This window comes from Ursus americanus, chromosome 26 (assembly GCF_024610735.1).
Source record: "Ursus americanus isolate L20-20 chromosome 26, mUrsAme1.1.p, whole genome shotgun sequence".
Lineage (NCBI taxonomy): Eukaryota > Metazoa > Chordata > Mammalia > Carnivora > Ursidae > Ursus > Ursus americanus.
Genome location: NC_142152.1, coordinates 31,904,189 through 31,930,480, shown reverse-complemented (window position 1 = coordinate 31,930,480; position 26,292 = coordinate 31,904,189). Strand labels below are relative to the sequence as shown.

Here is a 26,292-nt window from a genome sequence, read left to right as displayed (position 1 = left end):
ATGCGAGCAAGGGGAGGGACAGAGGGAGAGGGAGAAGCAGAGAATCCCAAGCAGACTCCACACTGAGCATGGAACCTGACGTGGAGCTCGACCACATGACCCTGAGATCATGACCTGAGCCAAAACCAAGAGTCAGACGCTTAACCCACTGAGCCACCCAGGCGCACCGAGTTCTCTCTGTTTACTGTAGCTTTCTTTAAAATAGGTGGTATCTGTGAAGTTGCTTCTTGCAGCCTGTTGATTTTTATAAACTGTTTATTGTTCTTTGGGACTGAGGAACATTCGCAATGAGACCATCTCGAAGCATCTGGAAAGAAAAGAGGAAGAAGAAGGCATGGCTCCCTCATCCATTACAGGAATGGAGCGCCGACCTGGGTTGGCGTTCTTGGTTGGCACCAAGAACGTCTCTTCACTTCCCCGAACCATGTCGTCCTTGTCATCAGGACCACCACCCGGATTCTTGCAGGTCCCCAGGCATCCTTTTTGCGTGCGTTGTCTCGTATCATTGCCCCCACTTGATGGGCGTGTAGTTGAGACTTGGCCAAGTAAGACGTTCAGGTTGTGTTTCACACAAATTCCTGTGCCCAAATCTTGTGCTGGCCCCGACTGTCATCATGCTCGGGTTTTTTGGGGAAGGTTATCAAAGTACAAGAATGTCCCCAAGAAGGCCGAACGTTCAGCTGAGCTCTTCAGCGGTGCTTCTCAAATCGTGAGCGATATTTCGTGAAACGGGATACCTTCTGACTTGCGTCTCTTTGTCCTGCTCTAATTTCTTCTTTCCAAACTTCAGTGACTGGTGTCCTTCACCCCAGGGGTTTGTGTTAGCATAAGGTACAGGTCACATTTATTTTTCTGTTATTTTCTGGTGATGAATACACAGAATTAAAACAATAGAATTTCAGGTATTTTGGGGAATTTCCCCACTTTTACAAGTGCTTTGAGTGTTTTATTTCTGGGTAAACACAGTCTGGTGGTAGATGTCACACATCCAGAGCCATTGCCTTCACACTCGTTTCCAGGGCTAAGAATATGACAGGAGGCTGTTCGGTTGCCTACAAAGTATCGAGCAAGCCCTGGGCTCCGTAAATACTAGATGAGCATAGGCTGGCCTCACGATACCCCTTTCCTTTTCCTCAGTCGGGTTGGGCTTTCTGCTTTATAGTGTGTTGTGGACCATTCTAGCAGAGATGCTGACTGTCCCTTCACAGACAGCACGTAGGTTGGTGCTTCACTGCCCAAAACTCTTTATTTAGACTTCGATTTATTTCTTTTAGAGTCTTTCTTGCACGAGTTTCTTCACTCATTGGCTCTCCCCCCTCTCTCTGTCTCTCTCATTTTACATTTTAAAAAATTTAGTTGTGGTAAAATAGATATAACATGAAGTATTACCATCTTAACTAGGTTTTTTAGGTACACCATCCAGTGGTATTACTTAAATGCATTCACAGTGTTGTGTAGCCAATCTCTAGAACTCTCTTCATCTTACAGAACTGCAGTACCCATTAAACAACTCTTTACCCTCCCCTCCCCTCAGCCCCTGACAACCTCCATTCTCCTTTCTGTCTTTATGAATTTGACCACTAGAGTCAAGTACCGTTCTTGTCCCTTTGTGTCTGGCTTATTTCACTTAGTATAATGTCAAGGTTCACTCATGTTGGAATATCCTGTACTCTCTTTTAGATACACCAGTTCATATTTGGTAGCTGAGTTCTTAGGAAAAAAGAAAAAAGTAATTTTCTTAATTTGCTTTTCATTAGACTCACAGAACCCAGGCCGGAGTATGGGTCTTGGCAGAACCTCTCAGGGTCTTGGTTACAGTCTGTCTGGTTCTCACAAGGATGAAAGCTCGTGAGTGGAGGAAAATCCCGTGATCGAACACATCATTATGCCAAGAGCCACCTTAGGGCTGTATGACCTGTTGAGTCATGGTGTTCTGTTGGGAGTTGGAAGTCATGCAGCTTCCAGGGTACAGCCTAGGAAGTGAGTGAGGGCTGAGACCAGCAAACGCTAGGCCTGCTGTTCAAGATGTATCATGTCTCTCTTGGGGTTTGTGCTGGCGTAGCGCTGGTCTTCATGATCGGCCTGGGTCAGTGTGCTCGGATGCCAGTTCACAAACTGCTTTTCTGGCAGTCGGAGCCCTCTTAACCTGTTGGTCAGCTGCCTTTGTCACAGGTGGGTTTGGCATATAATGCTGAAGGTCATGGAATTTTGTTAGAGTGTTATTGAAATGAGACATTTGTGGCACCCGCATTGTGGTGTTTCTGCTAATTATGAGCCCATGTGTCTGTCTTTCCCATATGGTGAGCCTGATTGCTTTTTCTAGCCTGGGATTTTGCCTTGAGATTCTTTTTGTTTGTTTATTTCAAGTCTTTATTTAAATTCTAGTTAGTTAACGTATAGTGTAATATTAGTTTCAGGGATAGAATTTAGTGGTTCATCACTTACGTACAACACCCTGTGCTCATCCCAACAAGTGCCCTCCTTAATCCCCATCACCCATCTATCCTCTGACCCACCTCCCCTCCAGCAAACTTCGGTGTGTTCTCTATAGTCAAGAGTCTGTTGTACAGTTTGCCTCTCGCTCTCTTTTTCCACCCTATGTTCATCTGTTTTGTTTCTTAAATTCCACTGTATGAGTGAACTCATACGGAATTTGTCTTTCTCTGATCGACTTACTTCTCTTAGTATAATACACTCTAGTTCCCCCCACCCAACTTGCAAATGGCAAGATTTCATTCTTTTTTATGGCCGAGAAATATCCCATTGTGTTTATATCTATCTGTGTGTGTGTGTATACACACACACACACACACACACACACACACATATATATACCATGTCTTCTTTATCCATTCATCAGTTGATGGACATTTGGGCTCTTTCTGTAATTTTGGCTGTTGTTGATAATGCTGCTGTTAACATTCGGGTGCATGTGTCCCTTCGAATCAGTATTTTTGTATCCTTTGGGTAAATACCTAGTAATGCAATTGCTGGATCGTAGCTCTATTTTTAACTTTTTGAGGAACCTCTGTACTGTTTTCCAGAGTAGCTGCACCGTTTGCATCCCTACCAACAGTGTAAGAGGGTTCTCCTTTTTCCACATCCTTGACAACATCTGTTATTTCCTGTGTTGTTGATTTTAGCCATTTGCCTTGAGATTCTTAGTGAAATACCATCCACAGCATTCTTCATGGAGAAGGATAGACCAGAGTTTAGTGCCAGCAGATTAGAAGAGGAACGTGGGAAGAGGAGGCATGATGTGTATGTGATGGTACGGTGGGCCGGCCCCGGAAGCCCCAGTCTGGTCTTGGGCTCATCACTAACCAGCCTTGTGATGCTTGGGCAGCTCCCTCCACCTCTCAGGGCCTCCCATCTCCTCAGCTCCTCCTTCTGCCCTGCCCGTCCACAGCATGGAGGATCCCATTGGAAAACTGTTGATTGCTGTCCTTTGTAAATGGTAATTTGCTATCCCAGCATCCTACCCTGTGAGCACCATTGTAAGGTGATTAAAACCCACTCCGGTAGGCTTAAGGGGTCCCTCGTGGCCACTTCTCATGGCAGTGACCATTTACAAGTCACCAATGCTTAAGTGACCGAGCGTAGAGAACCCCCGACCCCTCTTCCCCCCGCATGTGTCACATTCACACTCCCCTCCCCTTGATTGGCCACATGAACTTGTGGTTTCCAGGGTACTTCAGCAACTCCTGTGAAGCCCTCCGTTAGCGTCTTCTCTAAATTCCTATGGCTAATAAACACTTCAGGTAATTTCATATAATTTTTGAAAACCAACTTTGAGCCTTAAAGGCCAATGAGCTGGGAGCATCACCAGATGGAGGGGGAAAAAAATAATCAGTTTGCTACCTCCCCACTTGCAGCCACTAGGGCCGCATCCATTGGCCTTTCCATAGTCAAGTATGTCTCTTTAGATATGGTCACAGGAGGTTGGAGCTAGGTAAGTTCCTAGAGGCCATAAAATATGGCTTTTAATTTTTCCCCTGTGTCCTTCTCTACCCCAAGGACAGTTCTCAGTAGGTACTTAATGAGTCCTTGAATCCCGACAGCCATGTTGAGGGGCCATCCGAAAGAAGCACGTAGACTCTGGCCAGTGAGCTACAATTGCAGTGAGCATGGTAGGAACCAGCTTAACTTGAGCTAGAAGGAGACCAGAGATGAATTTGTCATTGACAGTGGGGGCCAGGGAAGAACAGGTGGGTGAGCCAGTCCAAATCTCTCTCCACGACTGGAGTATCCATTATGCGGGCATCGTGGCAGGATGACTAGAATAGTGATCAGTGACTTAGGTACGTTAAAAGGATGTTGTAGAAATCGCTGAGTAGATTTCTATCATGCAGAGAATTTTCCTTATCTTAAACCACTGGATTTACCTGACCTCAGTTCCCCACGTTCACTCCATGCCAGGCGTTTCCTCAGTGTTCAACCAAATCAAGGTCAGGATAAAGAGGAGATTTGGATGGAAGTAAGCTGGATATTCAGGCTCCTGCAGTAATACTCAATTATTGAATTCTCTCGAAGCACCAGCCCCTCTATAATGAAGTCCTCAGTTTTTAAATATCTTTAGAAATCAGGTGATTCAGGATCGGCAACAGCCAGCTTGCTGTTTCCTGCTTTCTTATAAAAATAAGATGATAAAAATCCCAGGGAGATGGCTGGAGTTGTTAAAAGATAATCTTGAGCATTTTAATACACATTATTTTTCATGCACCTTTGAGCCTTGAAAGCCTCCACGGAATAGGACAGGAATCAGATGGAAGAGAAATCAGCGTGCCGTCGTCCTACGGCCCTGAGACCCCCAGGCAGGTCTGGTGTGCTGTGCAACCTGGCCGCTCAGAGGCCCCGCCTGCCAGAGCTGAGAGGACTGCAGGAGAAGCTGTAGCTTCGATGCCTTCTTCTCGCTTACTCTGAGTGTAGTCAACCCCAAACAGAAATAAAACAACAAGGTTCATCTACATCCAGGTTCGTAGTGTCTGTTCTCTAGCACCGTTGGCGTCATTTCGACGTCGAACAGTATTTCTATGCGCTGTAGCTCTCTTCTCCCTCCCTCTCCGCCCCTCACCAATCATGTAACGTGTCCCCGTACCTGCTGTGCTGCTTGTACCTCGCAGGTAACGAAATCTTGGTCAGCACAATGTGTCACTGGTGTTTCTCCTTGTTAACAGTATTGATCGCTGTCCTGTACTCCCAGAGACCCCGGTTGCCTGGTAAAGTGTTCATTATGTAGCCCTTCGGGTTTCTTATTCCGTGTGCGCATGCCCACCACATTTACACCTCTGTCAGACCAGCTTGTGACTTTTCTACTGTGACTGACAGGGCCTTAACCAGTATCACTTGCCATGGACTGCCTTAGCGAAGGTCACCTATGCTGCCTCTTGGGTTGGAGGTAGTAACATGTTTGACTGAGTGCTTCTAGCATGAATCTAAACCAATCCTTGATTTAGAATAACCGACTTCCCACTCCAAGGATATTTTACTAAGACTGGCTTGATTATAAAGTTTTTCACTGGGCGTCTTAAAACAGTGAAAACGTTCATCTGTAAATGTAGTGAAGTGTCTTTGTGTGTATTGATCTTATTTTCTTGCCTCTGTCTCCTCCTCCCAGACTGCGGGTGGTAGGCACATCTGCAAAATGCTTTATAGGGTATGGAGGGCAACATTTTAAGCAAAGAAATAGAACACAGGATCCCAAACAAGAGGATGGGATGGGGGAGGGAGGGAGTCCATCAAAGCCATTTCTGTATGTTAAGCATTTGGTGAGGAGAAAAGCCAAGAAAGGCACATGTGCGTTCATCCCGGGCAGGTGTCACTAGGAAGTGACGGAAAACCCACTTGGTCCCAGAAGACAAGGATAGAAGTTCTCTGCCACATAAATTCATAAAATTAGGAATCAATTAGCAGCCATGCTTAAGTGATTACGTTGTGATGTTGAACTCTGTGCACGTGCCATTTCTTTTACCTGCAAATGATTTCAGTGCCCAGGAGGGAGAAGGGTCAGGACAGTAAGCAGAATACCCATGCAGACGGGTTCTGCGCTGTGAATCATGAAGCCCATTCAACTTAATACGAACCGGGTGGTTTTTAAAGACGCATTTTCGGAGGGTGTCCATAACGCATCATTGGGAAAGTGTTTTGAGGCCTTCTGAGTGATGCGTTTGGAGAGGCGTCCGTTCCGAGTGCAGCCGGGTGAGTCCACCAGCCCACGCTTACTCTGGTTTCTCTTCTGTTGCAGCACATCAGGTCCACCCATCTGGCCGGGCAGTACCTTCTTCAAGAGAAATGGAGCCCTTCTGCAAGGTAGGTCTCTCGGAGCGCCCCCTCCCACCCCCCGGCACTGGGCCCTTGTGCTGGTAGCAGCCAGGGGAGCCCTGTCCTCTTCAGGAGAGGGCACTGTCTGGAGAAGTGTGACTGCTGTGGGTTGGGACTGTTTGTCCAGTTCTCTTTCTTTCTTCCTACTCACGTCTCCTGGTTGCTATGAATTGTTAGTCCGAAACCAGGACTGGTTTTTTGGTCTGCCACCACTGGCCCTGTTTCGGAAGCGTCGGCTTGCTTTGGTGAAACTGGAATGACGTGGCAGTTAAGGTATGAGAGTAGCATAAACTGAGCTAGTCAGCTGGTGAAAACACACCCCGTTATGTATTTCCAGTGCTCGAGCAAATGAGGAATGTTCTGGGTGTTCTGGCGCTTTGGTGATTGTGGTGGTGCCTTTATTCCCTGCTGGCCCCTAACATCCCCGTGTGCCTAGAAGGCTGGCTGTGGGGGGTTGCAAGGCTCAGAGTTCAGTCACCCCTCTCCTGCCCCATGAGCATCCCTTGCAGGGGGACGTCCTTCTTGTAGTCCAGCTCACCCTTTGCTTTGCTGTCAGTCCTGTCCAACCTGCTCAAGGAATTCCAACTGCCTTTCATCTCTGCTTTGGCTATTAAGTTTCTTTTGAAGTGACTGAATAAAGCGAAAGAAGAATAAATGTTAAAAGTAGCCGTGAGATGCCTTCTAGATACTTCTGGATTATCACTGTTTTGGAGGTCTGCTGTGCAGATAAGCTGGAATCGGTGGGTTCCTGAGGTTTCTAGTTTCCTGTCCCCATTAGCCTCTGTCGTTCGGCTGGGTGTCAGAGGGGCACAAAAGCAGATGGGTCTGGTGGTACCGAGAGCTTTAGAACCGCTCTGGGCTTCTAGTGCGGAGTGGGCTGTGCATTTTGGTTGCTTTAGAGCCGGTAAGCGTCTTTTCCTGAAGACTTCCGGCCAGGTGTGCGAAGGAGTGGACTGTAAATGTGGCTGAGAAAGGGGACATTTATCTTCAGGTTTCCTGAGTACCTCAAAGAGATGGCATCACATTTCTGTTGTTTTATAGGCCATGTGATTACATATTGTCTTTTTAATAGCCTGTGAAATCAGCAACTGAAGGATTTCCTTGCCTGTTTGCTTGGTACAGGTGAAATTCAGGCAGGCAGCTTTGACTAATCCTTATTTTAATGACCATTATAGATATCTTAAATATTTAAGGCAAAAAGGGAACTCCCTCTACTCTCAAAGATTAATACATAATTTTGAAAAATCTGTTCTCCCTTCAGATAGCATTAAACGGAAACCAATTATGATGAGCCTTTGGGAGTTTTTTCAAGTGAATTTCAGTTATGTGCATATTTATTTTTCCTCTAGATCTATAACAATGATATGAATATCATTCGTGTTTGGATTATTTTCAGAAGAGGGATTTTATTTAGCCAGGACATTTTCTTACAGGATTTTTAATTCATTAAGTTTCACATTAAGTAAGATTTGCTCTTACGATATTAGTTTTTGGTTGTTTCTGTCCGGCAAAAGCATGAAGAAAACATCAGTAAGGTTCTGAAGTTGCGTGATTTCACTGTGAGATTATCTCATGGGTGTGGACCTTTTTTCTCTTCCTGATAGGGTTTAAAATTCTAATTTTTCTGAGCGCTGAGAATCACATTATTACAGATTTCAGATGCTTATTCAATCCACATGAACTTCATTGCAGCCCTTCTATTTTTTAAATTTTTATTTGTATTTTTTTGTACATGTGAAAATCAGAAGACTCCTGGTTGGAGTTTGAGAGGGTGGGCAAGGATTTGCTCATTTTTTCCTGCGACAGTTCTTTGCTGTGTATTTGCTATATCTGTATTTATGGTGCTGAGATTTTTCAGACTACGTGCCTGTTCTCAATTCATATTTTTGTGTTCCTTCGTTGGGTGGTACTGGGTCATCAAGAAGTTGCTAATACCCACGAGCAAAAGTTTTACAGTAAAAACATGGGGACATGAAGAAGGGAGCTGCCCAGGCATGCCAGTGGATGGTTTGGGTTAGACTCAAGTAGAAGAAAACATGCCTGATTTATACTCCCTTTCTCATCTTTATACTTTACGTTTTCAAAATATGCACATGCTCCTTCTTTTCCCCTGTAGCAAGCAGGAGGGCATTTGCTCTGGGTAATGAGACTAGGAAACAACTCCGTGAGTAGGTCCCAGCCACAGGGATTGGTACTGAAGGCAAGCAGGGTACTCCTAAAGAACCCACTGCCTAGAACTGGGGTAGAAGGTGACATAGAGGCCCAAGGACCGGCCAGCAAAGCCCAGCTGACATTGGCCGCCCTCACGTGCAAAACTGGCCGAACCGGGCTACACGGGGCGGGGGGGGGGGGTCACTGGGGAGAACCTGCTGTGTGGAGTGGCCCTGGGAGTTGTGACGACAAGAAGGTAGTCATGGCAGAAGGAGCAGCTGTGTCACACCGTTTGGTGGAGGGAGGCGGATTTTTGTCCGGAGGGTGGGAGAGGAGGGCCTGTCAGTTCTCGGGAGCGTTGACACTTGAACGAGGTCTTGAAAAATAGACTGTGGGCGTGCGGAAACAACAAAAGGTATTGCGAGAAGGGGAAACAAGAGTCTATAGGCAAGAGGGCGCATGGTGATGGGGACGTTCTGTGGGGGGCTGTGAACAAGGAACGAGTCGTGGGCACTTTGCGAGGGCGACAGCCCATGTTCTCAGCAGGATCTGCTTCAGAGCACTGCGATGTCCAGAGAGCGTGCGGTGGAAGTGAGACCCTGAAAGGCACAGGACGATAGGACATAATGGTTACATAGCGGGAACCCAAGTGTGTTGTCTCAGAGTTGTTTGGTTTATTAGCTGTCGAGCAGAAACCTAGGAGTTATTTATTTATTTTTTCCAGCATAAAACTAATTGCGAGAACCTACTGGAAAGAAGCACTCGGTCCTACTTGAGTGTGGCCTCCGTGTTTGGTTCTTGCAGAGTCACTGGCGAGAGGGCCTGCTAAATCATCTAGCAGTTTTGGGGATAATGGGGTAAGATTTGGTTTAGATGACACCAGGCATGGATACTTAACATAATTGGTCATTTCATCAATTCACAGTATTTTAAATGCCATTCAAGCTGCTAGAGACAATTTTAGGGTGTTCGCAGTTTCAGGGACCAGAGAGTACTTCAGTTCTGTACAATGGAAACCTCGCCGTGCGCCAGAAAGGGACAAACCCTTTGTTCAAAGAGGACCCAGGACAGGTCCAAACAGATGAGTGTGGCTGATTTGGAGCCCTGCAGGAGTGGCCAGCTGACAGGTGTCTCCAGCTGTCCCCTCCTTATATCTGTGTGTCTCTATTAATGGTCTCTATGTATTTGAGATACATTTTTTATTTATTAGTTAATAACGTCTCTCTCTTTTTTTTTTAATAAGAAGAGTAAAACGTTTTATATATTTTTTCTTTTCCAAACGCCCTAGCGCCTTCCCCCCACCCACACATACACACACATTCCATTCACCCATCAAACTTAAAATTAGGTTACTTTATTTAAATATCACCCTTGGCTGAGTTATTTTAATGAATCAGTGATTCCTAATGAAAGATATTCTTCACCCCTGGTCTGACCCTTCATCTGCTCCTCAGAGGTTTTATCCCAGCGCTACGTACGGCCTTGCTGTTCTTTTCGCTTCCTGCCTTCTACTGAAAGTTCCTACAAGCTGCCGTCATCTTGGCTCTTCCACGTCTGCCCTTGTGGCCTTCGTAGGGCCTGTCGGCCTCAGAGCTCCCTGTGCGGTTTCGTTCAGAGAGAAGCCTCTGCCGCTCTGTGCCCGCTGCCCGTGTGGGCCCACCTGTTTCTTACCTCCAGCCCTGAGCAGGTGCTCCCCGGGCCCACCCCCACTACCCCACCCGCAAACACGTCTCTCTTACCCATCTCTGCGTGTCAGCCCCCAGATTGGGCTGGAGTTACGCAGGGAGGCCTAGGGCCCACCCCCTCAACCCCTTACAGCCCACTCTGGGGTCAGACCGCACACCCCAGCCCTTGTGGCAGAGCTGCGGATGCCACCACCAGCCAGGCCCCCTTGCCAACGCCCCACCAGCCTTCTAGACCCTCCCTCTGCCTTCCTTCTCTCTCTCACTCTAGGACTGGGCCACTGATTGCTATTAAATCTGTGTCCTTAGGATGCAGTGGCGGAATTAAAGTAAATGCCACAACAGCCGTAACAGATTTTAATTTCCATTCACTTCTGACAACCCACCGGATGAGCTAATGAAATGGAGAGAAGACCTCCGAGGCACGTTCAGCGCACAGAGCAGGATCGTGCCACTGCAGGCCCAAAAGCAGGCAGGGAAAAAGGAAACCACCTCTTCTGCTGTCAGATGCACGCTGTTCTCGGAGTGCACAGAGGCACTCTTGCCATTGGTCCAACACATACGAAGTTGACCGTGACCATTGGATGCCTCGCTTTGGGGAATACCAGTTTCCAAAGTTCCAGGTTGGCTTTAGGTGCGTCCATTCCTGCGAGTTCATGTCGTGCACCCACTCTCCAAAGCCCTGACCCTCTGCTGTGGCTTTGCTATGCATTTTTACTGCTAAAATGGGAGCAGTACCTCACTTTGGCTGTATTTCCTGCCCCAAAAGGCTCAAGAGCAAGTATTCAGTGTATCAGAAACAAGTTGTAGTGGGAGACGCACTGGATGACGAGCCAGGGGGCCTAGTTGTGGTCCCAGCACCGCCACTTGGTAAACTTCGTGACCTTGGACAAGCCACAGGGCATCCCGAGCTTTCCCTATTCTTCTGTGTGAATTAGGGAGCGGACCTCAGAGGTGGCAGGGGTTTCCTATGCAGTACAAGCTCTGCCCCATTCTGGCAGCTTGTTTCCTAAGAGTGGGTCAAAATGGATTTGAGGCTTAGCTCTAGCTCGGTGCAAAGAGTGCTACCTTCAGCCAGCTGTGTCTGCAGGTGGGTCCGAGGAGAGGAAACAGGGTGGTGGCAGCCTGGCTGAAGATTCCAGCCCTTGAACTAGACAACTCTAAAAGGCCCCATGGATCTTAGGGAGACAGTACATTATAAATTGGGACAGCCTGGAAATGAACCAGTGAACTATGTCTTAGCTTCTTGGGCAGCTGGCTTCAGCCTCTCTGTGGGGATGATGGTGATGATGATGATGATGATAATAATAATAATAATAATTGTCTCTTGGGGCTCTTGTGAGGATTCAAGAAATTCATATTAGTAAGGCATTTAGAAGATGCTACATTCCTGGTCAGAGTTAGTTATGAGAACATCTTACAAAACTCTGACTGTGAAAATAGGAAAATAGAGCTGAAATCCTCTGAATGTGGTTGATTTCCCTGTTCTCTTTACCTTCCCAGCTAAAATTTCCCTTGTCCATTTGCTGGGGTTAGTGATTCTCAGAACAGGGCCAAAGATGGGATGCCCCCGATCCTGTTGGATGTATACATAGATCTGAAAGATTAGTTCATCCCTTTATCTCTGATTCCTTTCAAATAGGACTGCTTCCTTGAGAGGTCACCCAGTTCACAAACACGGAGCTATTCCCTTCACTCTAAAATTGCACGTACACAGCAAGTGCGTAGACAGCCACGCCGAGAAAGCACAGAGTTAGCACGCCGTCAGCCCGGGTTCGAAGCCCTCCCTCCCCGGGCACCAGCTGTTGGACCTTGGGCCTCAGTTTTGATTGTCTGTACAATGGGGCTACCAGATGTGTTCCCCAGAATCCTTGTGGAGGTTACGGGAGCACGAGAACGTCCAAACATAAGTCCAGTCCAGTCCAGTGCCTGGCGCCTCCCAAATGCTGTCAGAGCAAAGATTGAGTCACTTTCCACCATTTCATTCCCGGGGTTTCTCATCCTTAATCCTGGCAGATAGATTCAAGGTGAAAAGTTCCAAAACACCTCAAAGGAGCAGACTCCTAATCATTTCTCCTTCACATGCTTCCCCTTCTCGCTGCCAGCGCACCCTTGTTTCCTACCCTGTGGAACCAGGATGGCGCTGCTGGACCCCATCTCTGCCACGGCCGCAGGCCCCCAGGCCCTGGCACTTCAGCACTTCTCTCCCCAAAGACTGTGTGGTCGGACTGGGACTTGTTCGGCTTTGCCTTGACCCTCCCCCACTCATTTCTTTCACATTTGATTGCAGCCCCTGGGCTCTTTGGCTCCTTTCATCTAATCTGCTCCACAAGCTGACTCTTTTGTCCATTTTGCAAACGAGGGCATCTACCGAATGCATAAACCTCCTGATTCTTGTCCTCAGGCACACCCGTTTCAAAAAAATATAGTAATAACAAAGTGGAGGGGGGCTCCCTACATTTCCCTCCAGGTCCTAATTGCCTTCTGTCCTCTTTTGGACTGTGGAGCCCTTTGGTGTTTAGGAGGGGCCCCTTTCTCTTGGCATCGTTTGTCTTATTGTTCTTCCCTGAGTTATCTGTAAAGATATTTACATAACCACTGTCATGAAGTCAGGAGGCTGTTTTTGTTCCCGGTCAAGTGAATTTAAAGGCATGCTGGTCACCTCTCCAATCCCTCACGTTCTATGTGGTCACTGAGAACATGCTCTTAAAGCTAAATATAAGGAAATGTGTTAAAAAAAAAAAAAAAATATATATATATATATATATATATATATATACATACATATACCTACATACACACACATACATATACACATATACATATATGGGAATGCAATTTTAAAAGAAGGTTTTGGTCAATTTTGACCATCACTGTCTCTTGGGAATCCAAATTTACCCCGTCTGCAGTTACCCCGACTTTCCCACTGTCTCCAGCCTGGTGTGGATTCTGGGAAAACATCAGTCCCGTAGCCTGGATTTTCCTTTCTGGCTCGCACATCAGCTGGTCTCTTTCCCATCGTCCCTAGGAACCATCTTCATGAAAATCCAGTGTTGCACCCCGAGAAAATGGTACCCTGTGAATAGAAATAGGGAAGCGAGAAGGAGTTGCCAGTCCAATGGGGGACATGACATTGAGAGCTTCCTCTGGGTCAGGCACCTGCTGGGCAGGGTCTGTGGGCTGCCCCTCCTGTTTCTGGGTAACGTCGCTAGGAGGGGAGACGGGCTAGAAGAGGGAGTATTGGAAATTGTTACTCCAGAAATGGCCACTGAAGATAACGGGTGCAAATGAGATTTTCATGGGCACATAGAATGAAAAAGAGGGAAACAGTCCATGTTGAAAAAACATAGATTTATGATAGAAAGTGGTGGGAGTGGACAACAGCAACAGCAGAGATGAGCTTAGTTAGAAACGGGGGAAAATCACGGAAATGAAGCGCAAAGAGTTTCAGAAAGAGGGGAGAGCAAAAAAAAAAGGGGGGGGAGAGGGCAGGGAACACCCACTGGTGCAGAGTAACCAGAGAGGATGGGACTGAGGAAAAGCACAGGAGCACAAGGGCCTTCATTCAGCGCACAGCCACTCGTCTACTTTGTGTCTTTATGGACCTGCCTGTTCAGGACATATTTTATGAGTGAAATCATATAACATGTGACCTTTTGTGTCTGGCTGTAATATTCTTTTTTTTTTTTTTTCAAGATTATTTATTATTTGAGGGGGAGAGGGGCACAGGGAGCGAATCTCCAGCAGACTCCCTGCTGAGTACAGAGCCTGACACGGGGCTTGATCCCACAACCCCAAGATCACGACCTGAGCCGAAAGCAAGAGTTGGACGCTCCACCGACTGAGCCACCCAGGCGCCCCAATTCCTTACATTATTCTTATATTAGCCTTATATATTAGGGAATTATTACTCCCATTTTGTAGATGGGAAAAATAAGGCCCAAACATTTGTCCTGCTCAGGGTCACAGATCGAGGATCATAAGCCTGGACTTACACTAACTGATCTTAGGTTCAGAATGGCCTAAGTACTTTTTTGAAGTGTTCCACGTGAGATGTTTGTCTGTCCTGCAGCGTTTTGCAGACTGGGGCTGGGGAGTATGCTCTTGTAATGGTCAAAAGCAGTTTACAATGACAAGAGAGAAAGATGGAAATGAATACTTATGTTGTCTTCTTTGATTCAAGTAATCAAGGTGCTTCGTTTCTCTTTTGCTCCCCACACAGGACTGTTGTAAACCGCTAAATATTAAGATATTTTAAAGACTGTGGATAGAGAAAAAGGGAAATCCTCAAATTAGTCATTCAAAGATTAATGCAGTGAGAGGAACCCACACCTCTACAGAATGACTATTTTGAGCGTATCTGGATTTTATAGTCATAGAGAGAGACAGCAATTTTTACACCAATTATAATTCATCAATAGGAATATATCCTTACAGTTTAATTTTTGAACATTAAAAATGTTCCTCTTATCTACTAAATTGTATCAGATTATAAAATATATAAAGATGATACAATTTTGGATCACACTGTACTGGAGAGCCAGTACACTTTTATCAAAGTGCTCAATCTTAAAATACAATTGGAAAAGTCATTCCCCTTGAAGTTCTATTTAACTTGCTTGGAGAGAAGTCTAGAAATATTTTTTATGCAATTGCCAAGAGGCTTACAATGAAGAATTTTTTAGAATATACGCATGGAGGGACGCCTGGGTGGCTCAGTTGGTTGGGCATCTGCCTTTGGCTCGGGTCATGGTCCCGGGGTCCTGGAATCGAGTCCCACAGCAGGGAGCCTACTGCTCCCCCTGCTTGTGAGCTCGTGCTCTCTCTCTCTCTCTTTCTCTCTCCCTGACAAATAAATTAAATAAAATCTTAAAAAAAAATTATACTCGGAGCTGTTCACGTTGCAGTTTCAGAAGTGCACTTAAAAGCGTCTGCCTGAGGTCAAGTTTGTGTTTTTGTTTGGTTCCCTGGGTGACCAGGAGGCGTGGCTGAGAACTCCTGGGTGTAGTGCTCACTGTGGGGCACATGCTAGGTTAGGACTGATGTGTGCGTGGTGTGTACGTGTGTGCATACGCCAGTGAACGTGGCCCAGGCACTCAGACTTTTTCCCACCCCATGTTGTGAGTCTGCAAGAACACATTTCCCCTGCCCCATCCCCCTGCCCTTCTTTTCTCTGGTGATTCCACGTGCACCCATGTTCTCGCGTTGGCCTTAGTAAATGATGGCACGAGGATAAAAGACATCAGTTTTCAAGTCAGGTATACCTGGATCCGTCCCCTGCCTGGCTGCCCGATGGCTGTCTGACCTTGGAAAAGTTATGTGAACCCCTTTGGGCTACTACTGCAAAATGCGAAAGCGCCAGTCCTGTGAGATCGGTATCACGGTGGTGATTAGCCGATGACTGTGTAGCGTCCTTGGCCCTTTGCAAGAGCCCCATATGCAAGTCCCAGCGCCCCTCGGAGAGAAGAGTAGAGACCTTGGAGCTGCCAGTCTTGGGTGCCGCGGCCAGCCTCTGCGGTCCACCAGCTGTGTGACCTCAAGCAACTCCTCTGATGCGCCTGAGCCTTTCCTTCCCAGCCAGTCAAAGAGATAACAGTATTTCATGGGATTTTGTAAGAATTACAAGATAGTGTACGTCCAGGGGCCGGCACAGTGGTTGGCAATCTTTGAGTGTTTAATAAATAGAATTCATAATGCTTATGATAGCATTTCTGCCATTTCCTAAGGGTTCCAATACCTTCCACCCCCAAATAACAATAACAAAAAATCCTTCCCCAGTGGAACGGAAGTTAGACCTTCAGGAGTATTTAAGACTATTTCCAGTGTTTCTGAAGCTCCTGCTACACGGAGGCAAATGCCCAGAAGACACCTGATGCCGCGGGAGGAACAGAACTGCCGTTCTCACCAGCTGTTCTCACTGACACTTCGGAGTGACTAAGATCTTGCAGAAATGTGACACAGAGAAGGAAGGTTCCTTGGGGATGGGTTAGAATGGCTTGTGATCTGTACTGCTGTTTCTTCCTCTCTGTCTCTGTGCCAGAATACGAACTATTTGCAAAGATGCATTTCAGAGGTGGGAGGGAGAGAAAGAAAGGAGAGCGATACTCACAGTGATCAAGAACGTTAGGAGAGGGGCGTCTGGGTGGCAGAGCGGTTAAGCGTCTGCCTTCGGCTCAGGGCGTGATCCCGGCGTTATGGGATCGAGCCCCACATCAGGCTCCTCCGCTATGAGCCTGCTTCTTCCTCTCCCACTCCCCCTGCTTGTGTTCCCTCTCTCGCTGGCTGTCTCTGTCTCTGTCAAATAAATAAATAAAATCTTAAAAAAAAAAAAAAAAAAAGAACGTTAGGAGACCATCTAAAGGATCATATTGAACGTGTTCCCCCCACCACCACCACTTTGTGGTCACCCTAGCACACATGGGTTGGCCCCTCTCTCGGCCGTGATTTTTTTTTTTATGGGGCACATTTAGGATAATCTCATGCTGCCAATTTGACACAAATTGCATTGAGGTGTTAGAACTATATGTCTATTCAGAGAGCTGCTCTAACCTAGTGTCTTGGCCATGGGTTCATATCCCACACTGTGAGCATGATTGTGAAGACACCGTGACAAGAGATGAGAAGCCTGTGACATGTAGAAAGGTCACTTCTGTTTATCATTCGTATGTACTGTATTTCTCAGACTCTAAGAAACTTCATTCTTTGAGTTTTGCCAAGATTGGGAAATGAAACAATTACGAATGAAGTTTTCACTTTTAAAACTTTCGCAGCTATTGTAAGCCTAAATTGGGGTGCTTTTGTGGGACCCACTGTTTTTCCCCTACCCCAGCTTCCAATATATATTGCAAATGGGGAAGTGCGAACTTCTTATAGGCGCTCCCTGACCTCAGCAGTTGGTGAAGAGATGGGCATGTAACCCAGTCCAGGCCAGGCACTTCTTACTTGGGTGTGGGGGCTCTGAAGGATGTGCTGGATTCAACAAGGGGTACCGTGTGGAGTCAATCCCTGTTGCCAAGAAATGGCACCATGGCAAAGAAGCAGAGATGAGGGGCCACTCTACCACTATCCTTCTCGTGGTTGGATTACATGAGCTCTAAATTCCCCCATTTTACTTGACCCAGTTTGGGGGAATGGGGGATGTACACCCAAGAGTCCTAATAGAGAATCTCTGAGTAGCCTCAGTTGAACTAAATCTATGTCACTGATGATTTCTTTGTGTCAGTAAAATTCCAACTCCCCATTGGTCGAGGAGGCCCACCTAGTTTGGCTGTCAAATGAAAGAATTTAAGATGAGCGTAGAGAGCTTTTCTGAGATGGTGACTTAACAAAGTAGGATCATGTTAGTAATAATACCTATTCTCTCTGTTCCCCAGCTCAGCTTAGTGTCTGGTGGAAATGAGCTCAGAGAAGCTCAGGTTGAGTTTACGAGGTGGCCGCCACAGCCTCTTGCACTACAGACATCAGCTGGGAGTCTAGCATTTCCTCGGTGTCCTCAGGAGAAGTTCTGAGTAGCATTGTAATTAGACCAGCCTGGATCACATGACCACTGGGAACCATCACTGTGACCAGAGGAATTGGTGGGGAGGGGCATAGATTGTTTTACACTCGGGGTGGAAACATCACTTCGAAGCACATGGATGGACTGGGAGATGAAAGTTCTCCAGATGCAAGTCTGGATTGGTTCCCAAAAAAGGGAGGAAGAACTGTCCATTACAACAACACAGCCGTTTTATTTAAAAAGCAAAGCACTGAGGGATGTCTGGCTGGCTCAGATGGTAGAGCGTGTGACTCTTCATCTCAGGGTTGTAAGTTTGAGCCCCACATTGGGTGTAGAGATTACTTCAAAATAAAATCTGTTAAAAATTTAAAAAAAAAGAAGCACTGGACACAAAAATGTGAGGTTACGTATACAAGTATATGTAGCCACTGAGTGGAAGATCTAAGACCAGAGTGTAGATCTTCCCACTTGAGACTCTTCTAGCTTTCTTTTCATGATAATGGCCATTATCCACGAGTGTACAGGATTATCAAGATCTCAGGGCATAAGGTGGTGTCAGTCAAGTTAAAGTAATTTCCCAGAGGCCCAGAATCTTAGTTAATGATGACATTCACTTTTCCTGGCAGAGTGGGGATTGCTAAAACCTATTGCCTTAACTAGACTTGCCGCATTGTTGATAAGGGAAAGACGGAAGATGGGATACAGCTGCCCTTTACTGGGGATTAACCTTGAGCAACGAACCTCTGTATCTTCATGAACTTGCCTTCACAGCCAGAGTTGGTCCCCAGAGCCCCATCTTTAGAATATAAGATGCTTGGACAGTTGGTGAATGTATTAATCAGCTAGAGCTGCCATAACAAAATACCTCAGACTGGTGACTTAAACAACAGAAATTTATTTCCTCACAGTTCTAGAGACTAGAAGTCCAAGATCAAAGGAGCGGCAGGTTTGATCTCTCCTGGTCGTCTCTTCTTGGCTTGCAGATGGCGCCTGCTCACTGTGTCCTTGCATGGCCTTTTCTGTGTGCATGCTCTTCCCCTTGTCTTTTCCTCTTCTTGTAAGGACACCAGCCCTATTAGATGAAGGCCCTGTTAGGGTCCTGTTGCATTAGAGCCCCACCCTTATGTCCTCATTTAACCTTATCCAAAGTCAGCCACGTTGAGAGTTAAGGTTCCAACATAGGAATTGGGGGTGGAGGGGAGGACACGGTTCAGTCCAATTCAGTTCAGTGAATTACATACAAACATTTCACAAACATCCCTTCATATCCTAAGGTGTGCTAGGTACCCCGTTGAGGCTGGGGATAGAAATAAGATCTCCAGCCTCCAGGAGTTTGCAGACTAGCTGGGGAGGGGGGGTGGGCAGAATCACCCAGAAGCCTTGGTGGTTTGTGCCATCTCAAAAGAGCTCAAACTCTGGGGGAAGGAAGTCAGGAGTTGAGGGAAGACTTCACGGAGGGGTGTTTGCTAGTCCCGCGGGAGGCTGCCATCCCAGCGTCTCCTAAATCTGCTTGACGTGGTCAGCCGTGCACTGATCGATCAGTGTCGCTCCAGGCTCCAATACAGAAGAGGCGCCGTGATATGGCAGCCATGGCAAAAACACTCTGCCAAGCTCACAAAATAGTGAATCCCACAACCAAAGGCACGGGCCCAAAGTTAAGTTCACAGACAGTACGTTGGTGTGTGACATATATGTGTTCACGAAGGGGAAATGTGATGAGCCAGGATGGAGATGGGAAGTCACCTTGTCCTTATTTGTTACAGGACAGAGGATGGGAAGGTGAAGGAAAAGTGTTCCGGGCAGAATGGTGGGAGAGATTCTGAAAAAGGTAGTGGAGAGTGGCTTTGACGTTGAGGGCTTGGGGTAGAGGGTACCGTTTCAGGCTTGCACTGAAATTACACATACGAGGAAGCATAAAGAACGAAGAGCTGGTCTTCACAAACATGCCTGGGCAAACTGCTCCTGGGTGGCCGCTTTGGTGTCACGTGCTCGGTGTCACGTGATCGCCGGGGACGGTGGTCGGCGCCCTGTGAGTTGTTACGGGCGCAGCGGGAGCCGAAGCTGGGAGGCCATGCGAGCAGCTGTACTGACCCCGCTAGAGGAGAACGTGGAGCAAGAAGTTATTTGGTGTAGAGGTGAGGTGGGGGGACGGCTGGGCGGACAGCGGGGTGTTAGAGCCCCGAGATCACCTCAGTCTGGGGCGTCTTTGCGTTTCTCATTACCCAGGCTACTTAGGAAAAGCAGTAATAATCACATCATAGATCAGTATAATTTGAAGAGTAGTTGAGTAATGACTCCAGTTCAGGACCAGAGACGGAGCCTCTTCAGGCTCGCTCGCTATTTGCCAACTTAATTTTTAAAACTAAGATTGTGCTAGTGCAGAGCCTCAAAATTGTTCACAATCCAAAATGTAGTGAGGAGGGGAGATAAAACGCTAGATGAAAAAATGAGTTCTAGGGGCGCCTGGGTGGCATAGCGGTTAAGCGTCTGCCTTCGGCTCAGGGCGTGATCCCGGCGATCTGGGATCGAGCCCCACATCAGGCTCTTCTGCTATGAGCCTGCTTCTTCCTCTCCCACTCCCCCTGCTTGTGTTCCCTCTCTCGCTGGCTGTCTCTATCTCTGTTGAATAAATAAATAAAAAAATCTTTAAAAGAAAAAAAAAAGAAAAAAAGAAAAAATGAGTTCTGGGGCGCCAGGGTGGCGCAGTCGTTAAGTGTCTGCCCTCGGCTCAGGGCGTGATCCCAGCGTTGTGGGATCGAGCCCCACATCAGGCTCTTCTGCTGTGAGCCTGCTTCTTCCTCTCCCACTCCCCTTGCTTGTGTTCCCTCTCTCGCTGGCTGTCTCTCTCTGTCAAATAAATAAATAAATAAATAAATAAATAAATAAATAAATAAATAAATAAAATTTGAAAGAAAAAGAAAAAATGAGTTCTGTTTCAGAAACTGTGACACCACATAAGTGTGCGTGGGGGTTGGGAGCTGGGGTCAGGGGGTGATCTAGTTTTCTCTATATAAGGCCATTTGACTATAAATGGCATTTTTCAAACATGTGAGTCAATGAATTTAGAGGAAAATGAGGTTTCCTAAAATAGCAGTTGTGCAACATACAGAGCTGAGTTTGGCATTGGAGGGACCTGGCTTTGGACCTGACTCTGACGATCCCTCATTCCACCCCTCTCCTGCCCACACACACGGCTGCATGTGCGTTTACACGTATACCTGTATGCCTCTTGGCTTGGTCAGATACTTGACCTGGCACTTCTCTTTCTTCATCTATAAAATTGGGAGGATACCACCTACCTTCCACAGAGGAAATGAAGTAATGTGCAAGCCTATGTGTGCCTCGTGACTCTTGGTTCAGGGATGCCCCCTGCCAGGGTTTGCAGGGGTGTGCAAGGAAAAAGTCAAGGTTGTGGTTATCTTTGGGGTGTAAGGTCGTGACTGGTAAGGGTGGGTTCCCGAGGTGCCAGTTCGTTCATCTCGGTGCTGGTTATATGGGTGAATGGTTTGTGAAACTTCATCGAGCTGGACATGTATGTGGGCTTTGCTTGGTCTGTTACTTTGGTCAAAAGCTTCAGAAAATGATTGGGCAACAAAAATTTCATTACACCTACTTGATTTCAGATTTTCATTATGCACATGTAGTGAACTTCAGAATTCTTACATGATTAAAGATGAGATTGTCATAGATTTTTATTAAATCAATGTAGTAAATTAAAGCTGGTGAAACACAAAATGACAAGAATTTCTCTTACAATTCAAGCGTGTTTTATTACGGCCCACCGAACCTGCTTGTTATTGATATTGTTAATACAATATTTAGATTCCATTTTAAACATGCCAGCTGGCAGAGTTTACTGAAATGTCAATCTTTCCTGAGAGTGGGTTTTGGTTTTTTTTTTTTTTTTTTTTAAACATTCAGAACCGGAGAGTTAGGTTCTTAAATGTAGATTAAGATGAATTTATGTGACTATAAGTGAAATTAGGAGAAAAAATGAAAACGCTAGCAAAAACTTTGAGAGAAGTTCTTTGCTAAAACACACAGGAGACTCGTTATGAACGTGAAGTTTCTACCTAAACCAAAGTGGTTTTGCATTCCATCATCTTGATGAATAAATAGGCTGATGAAATAATTGATTTAGAAATCATTATTAAAACCTTGAGGCTTTGTAACAAGCATTTCGCTAGTGAAGAAAGCAATGTATTTGAAAACTTGAGATTTAAAAACAAGCAGACCTGCATGAGGGGTGAACAAAATGGGTAAAGGTTGTCAAAAGGTCCAAACTTCCAGGTATAAAATAAATTAAGTCCTAGGGACGTCACGTACCACATGGTGACTGGAGTTAACAGTACAGTATTCCATATTTGAAAGTTGATGGGAGAATAGATCTTAAAAGTTCTCACCCCAAAAGAAAAAACAGTCTGTAACTAGGTGTTGTGATGGATGTTAACTAGACTTATTGCGGTCGTTTTGCAGTATATAAAAATATCCAGTCGTTATGTTGTACACCTGAAAATAATATAACGTTATGTCAGTTACATCTCAGTGAAAGTAAAAATGAAAAATAAGATGAGAGTAAGCAGGCCAGTTACACTGAGATTTGTAACTTCCAGGGGAGTATGTAATAACCAGGATCTTCTTCAACTGAAAGCACATATAATTGTGCTTGTGCCTTGAAGGCTGACCAGAAGGGATCCTTCCTCTGCAGCGTTTGTCGAAATGATTGAAGCGTTGTTCAGGAAAGCCTGTCAGATCTCTGAATTATTTGTTACCTTCAATTAAACTGTAGGGCCCCACGTATCAGTCCCTTGTAAATACTGTCTGCGTGGCTAATGCTGCCTCTTAAATTTTCAGATCTCTTAAGAATGTGTTGTAATTTAAAAAAAAAAAAAAAGGCGTAGCATCACTTTTTCATTAATACTCAGACATGGATTTTGCCTTCAGAGGGTCCCCAAGCCTAAGGCCGTGTGAGACACTGCCATAGTTCAAAGACAGAGAGGATCTCAGATATGTCTGTGTTTGCTTTCCCAAAAGAGTTAAAACAATATTGCAGTATATTTTCTTTTTATAGTTAAGGTTAGGTGCCCACCTGTTCTGATTTTGACTAGTTATACTGTTGAACACACATTAGTGTCTACACACTAAATGTTTCTGAAGGCCTTTGTTTATTTCTGCAGTCTAACCAGACCAGGCCGGGAGGTGTTCGTAGCATGGTCTGTATTCACCCCCTCCATTGGCCCTTCCAGTATTTTCATCTCCGAGATGGAGCAAGAAAGTACACGCCCTGGTTTGGGGGTCACATCGCGGTACAAAATCGAGTTGTGGGAGTTCCTCCTGCATGTGTCTCTCACATGTCTTAGCATGATTTCTGGTTTGTCCAACCCTCCCTTCACATCTCATAAAAAAAGTATTTGCTTAATGTTTTTCCTTAGAACAGGGTAATTTAAATAGTACTTCCTGTGTATTCAGGATCATTATTTTGGTGAGAGCCACGGAGGGCCACAAATCCCATCCTGGCCTCCAGTTTGTGTGTGGTGCATTCATGGGTGCCGGGTCCAGCTTGAGTCCCGGGATGTCAGAGCTGGGAGCTCTCTTAGACACCTAGCTGGGCACAGCCGCCATGCACACACAGGTAAACCTGGCCCAGAGAGCCAGGGCTGGCTCTGGGCCACAAGGCAAACTGCTGGCTAAACCAGCCCCCTGCAGGCCAGTCCAGCTCTCCTTTTCTGCCTCCTTTCAAGTTGGAGTAAACTCCCCTTCTTTTCTTGGTCTGCCAAAGATACAGAAAGGGAGAAAAGAAACCCCAAACTGCGCGTATCATAATCAAAATCAGTAAGATGAGACTGGATACTTCTTTCTCATCGTGCTGGCATCAGTCCTGGCCTGGAATCCCAGTTTCCGCCTCACTGGCAGTATTGTGTCTCAGATTTCAATTTCTCCAAATGGGAAGGTAGGACCCCCACCCTGTGCTGGGTCACAGGGAAGATTTACATGGGATTGCCTCAGTGCCTGGCATACAGCAAGCACTCCATAATTAGAAACTGCCATGCAACCGCTTGGTAGCTCTGGCTCTTCTTAGGCTCCTTCTGAGAAATTGCACGCCCCAGCCGGCCCTGGGTTTGAACCTAGCACCCACTGTCTATATGCAGTCCAGAGTCTGACGAGGCTGACTCCAACCCACATACATAAGCAAGGGAATGGAAAGGCATATGCTGGAAGGGTAGTTGTGGTTATTTTGAGCTGCGATGTTAGGGGTCATGTTTTATTCAGAGTGCACTGGCTGTAGTAAGGTGGTATTGGTTACACAAATTAGACTATATAAAGGAATAAAAAGAAATTTTCAGCTGCTAGGTTATGTTCATTAGGTTATTGTTCATGGCTAGTTTTGATCTTCAAAGATCAAGCAACGTTTGCAAAAATGTAAAATGGCAGAATGTTTAAGGTGTTCTGTGCTACTTAAATATTAGACAGTAGGGAAGCTTTAGATCTCACTCCTCTTTGTGCCCGCGTGTGCGCCTGAGAATTCTTACCTTTTGAATAAATATGATCCCTATCTTTAGATTGTTTTGTGGAAGAAATAACAACTAACAGCAACGACAGAACCACTCAGCCTTCAGGCCCCGTTGGCCGCGCACATGAGACCAGGGTGAAAGCCACATGCACGTGGGCAGTGCTGGCCTGGGAGCCCTTTGGCCAGTCCCCACCCTCCTGATGCAGATGGACTGAGCTAGGGCTAAGAAGGAGAGGGAACCGCTCTGTCTGTTAGCGGTACATGACGCTCCCCACAAAGCACAGGGGCTCTTTGCTGCAGACCAGAGCTCTGGTCCAGGCTGGCAACCCCCACCGCCCACCTGGATTCCTGGCCACCTCAGGAGTGGTCCTGGCTCTGTGCCCAAGAGAACAGATCCTCCCACAGATACAGAAAAGCATTGCAGTTGGCAGATAACGATCTTTTTGATCACGTTTGGGAACGGGTAGTGTTTGGGTAGTTAGTTTGGTTCAAAGTATAGGGTTATGTGGGGACATAGTGTACAAGCTGTTTGGAGTGCCCCGAACTTTTTAAAATGATTACGTGTTTTTAAACAACCAGAACAATGTTCAGATATTCTAAATATCTGAATGAATGAATGAATATCGTTCATTTTGTCTGATACACAAGGCCACAGGCTTCCACCATCTACTATCACTTGTTATGGTTCCTTAGACCAACATGATGCTTTTCCATAAGGACCAGAATTTTAGTTCAGTGCGTGGAGCTGCTGCGTGAAGTTGAGAGACCATGGATTCAGAATTGAATATCAGGATTCTAGATTTTGAATTTGTATAGCTGTTTTTATTTTACTTAAAAATTTTTATAACTTTAAAACATACTTAATATGCAGTTCAGATATGCTTCCAGATGTTCTCTGACAACCTGAGCCGGTAGAAAGGCTTCTGTTCGGGGAGTTGACCCCAAAGCCAAAATCTTTCCTCTGAACCGTAGTCTCTACTTTGGTGCTCATTTCCATCTGCTTTGGAGCTGCTGTGTTGCAAAGGGCTGCATGTCAATGACTCTATTTAATGAATCAGTCTAACATACCCCACCTTATTCCAAAAAGAATTTGCAATAGATTGCAAAAATGCAGCATAACTAGAATTTTTTAAAAGCACATCCAGAAATCAAGACAAAGGGAAAATAAAAGTAGGAATCCCAACATTAATATATCAAATAAATTCTGGGTATTGGTTTAAGGGGTAGAGCGGTCCGTCATGAATTTGGCTTTGAGCTTCCTAGTAGCTAAGGCAAAGGAAGAAACACGATCACTTGTCTGGTTTATTTTATTTTTTTTTTTTCGTTACTTGTTTGGCTTAAATGGTCAGAAGATTAAAACTGACTCTTAACTGAGGAGAAATATAGAGGTCCTTGGTACTAATTTGTCCTTTAGGTCCACAGAGAGAGAGAGAATTCCTGGGTAATGTAGCAGGGTACAAAGGAAGTGGGCTGTAACGTCTCTTCAGGCAGGGCAACGGCAACAGGACGTGTAGAAGCCAGTTCTTCGGTGATAGCCTAGGGATGTTGCCGCCTTTAGTTTGAATGAAGGTTTGGGGTAGGGCCCTGGGGTCTGTCGTTTTAAAAGCTCCCAGATGATTCTGATGTACAGACAGACTTGAAAACCTCTGTTTTCAGGTAGTGAGAAACATGTAATGAACCCAGTGAGTGGCCAGAGCTAGGAACACTGAGTCAGTGGGTCGTTGGTGAAGAGGAGCTAACAAGTGTGTGAGAGGCGAAGCTCACTGAGGAAGTAGTGAGCCTGGAGAGAGACAAGGGCGGGGATGGTCCAGCCTGAACAGACGCCTGAAAAGAGAGCTTTGGAAGGAAAGGACAGTGAACATACTTTTAAGTTGGTTTACCTTAATGTTAATTACATTTATCATCGTTGTGAATTCTTTCAGTTAAAAAATATAGTGAAGTTTAGAAAACATTGACCAGTGCACAGGGCTCCAGTGGTGCTGGCTTTATTCCCGGGGCAACCACTCATCACCCTTGCCTCTTGCATGCCGGGCACTGAGCTTGGCACACACCAGACCCCCTCACTCGAGCCTCAGCCATCCCCTGGGAGGTTGAGGCAGCACCATTGTCCCTGACGCTGGCGGGCACCA

General features: G+C 46.0%; 1 protein-coding gene across 13 annotated transcripts in view; it reads left to right on the top strand.

Moving 5' to 3' along the window:
* FOXN3 (forkhead box N3) overlaps positions 1-26,292 on the top strand; it is a 385,552-nt gene that overhangs the window by 263,638 nt on the left and 95,622 nt on the right. For all 13 annotated transcript variants that reach the window (XM_087856174.1, XM_087856175.1, XM_087856173.1 and 10 more), the window contains one exon: positions 6,245-6,309. In XM_087856174.1, coding sequence (XP_087712300.1) covers positions 6,245-6,309 — 65 coding nt within the window. The remainder of the gene's footprint in view (positions 1-6,244; positions 6,310-26,292) is intronic.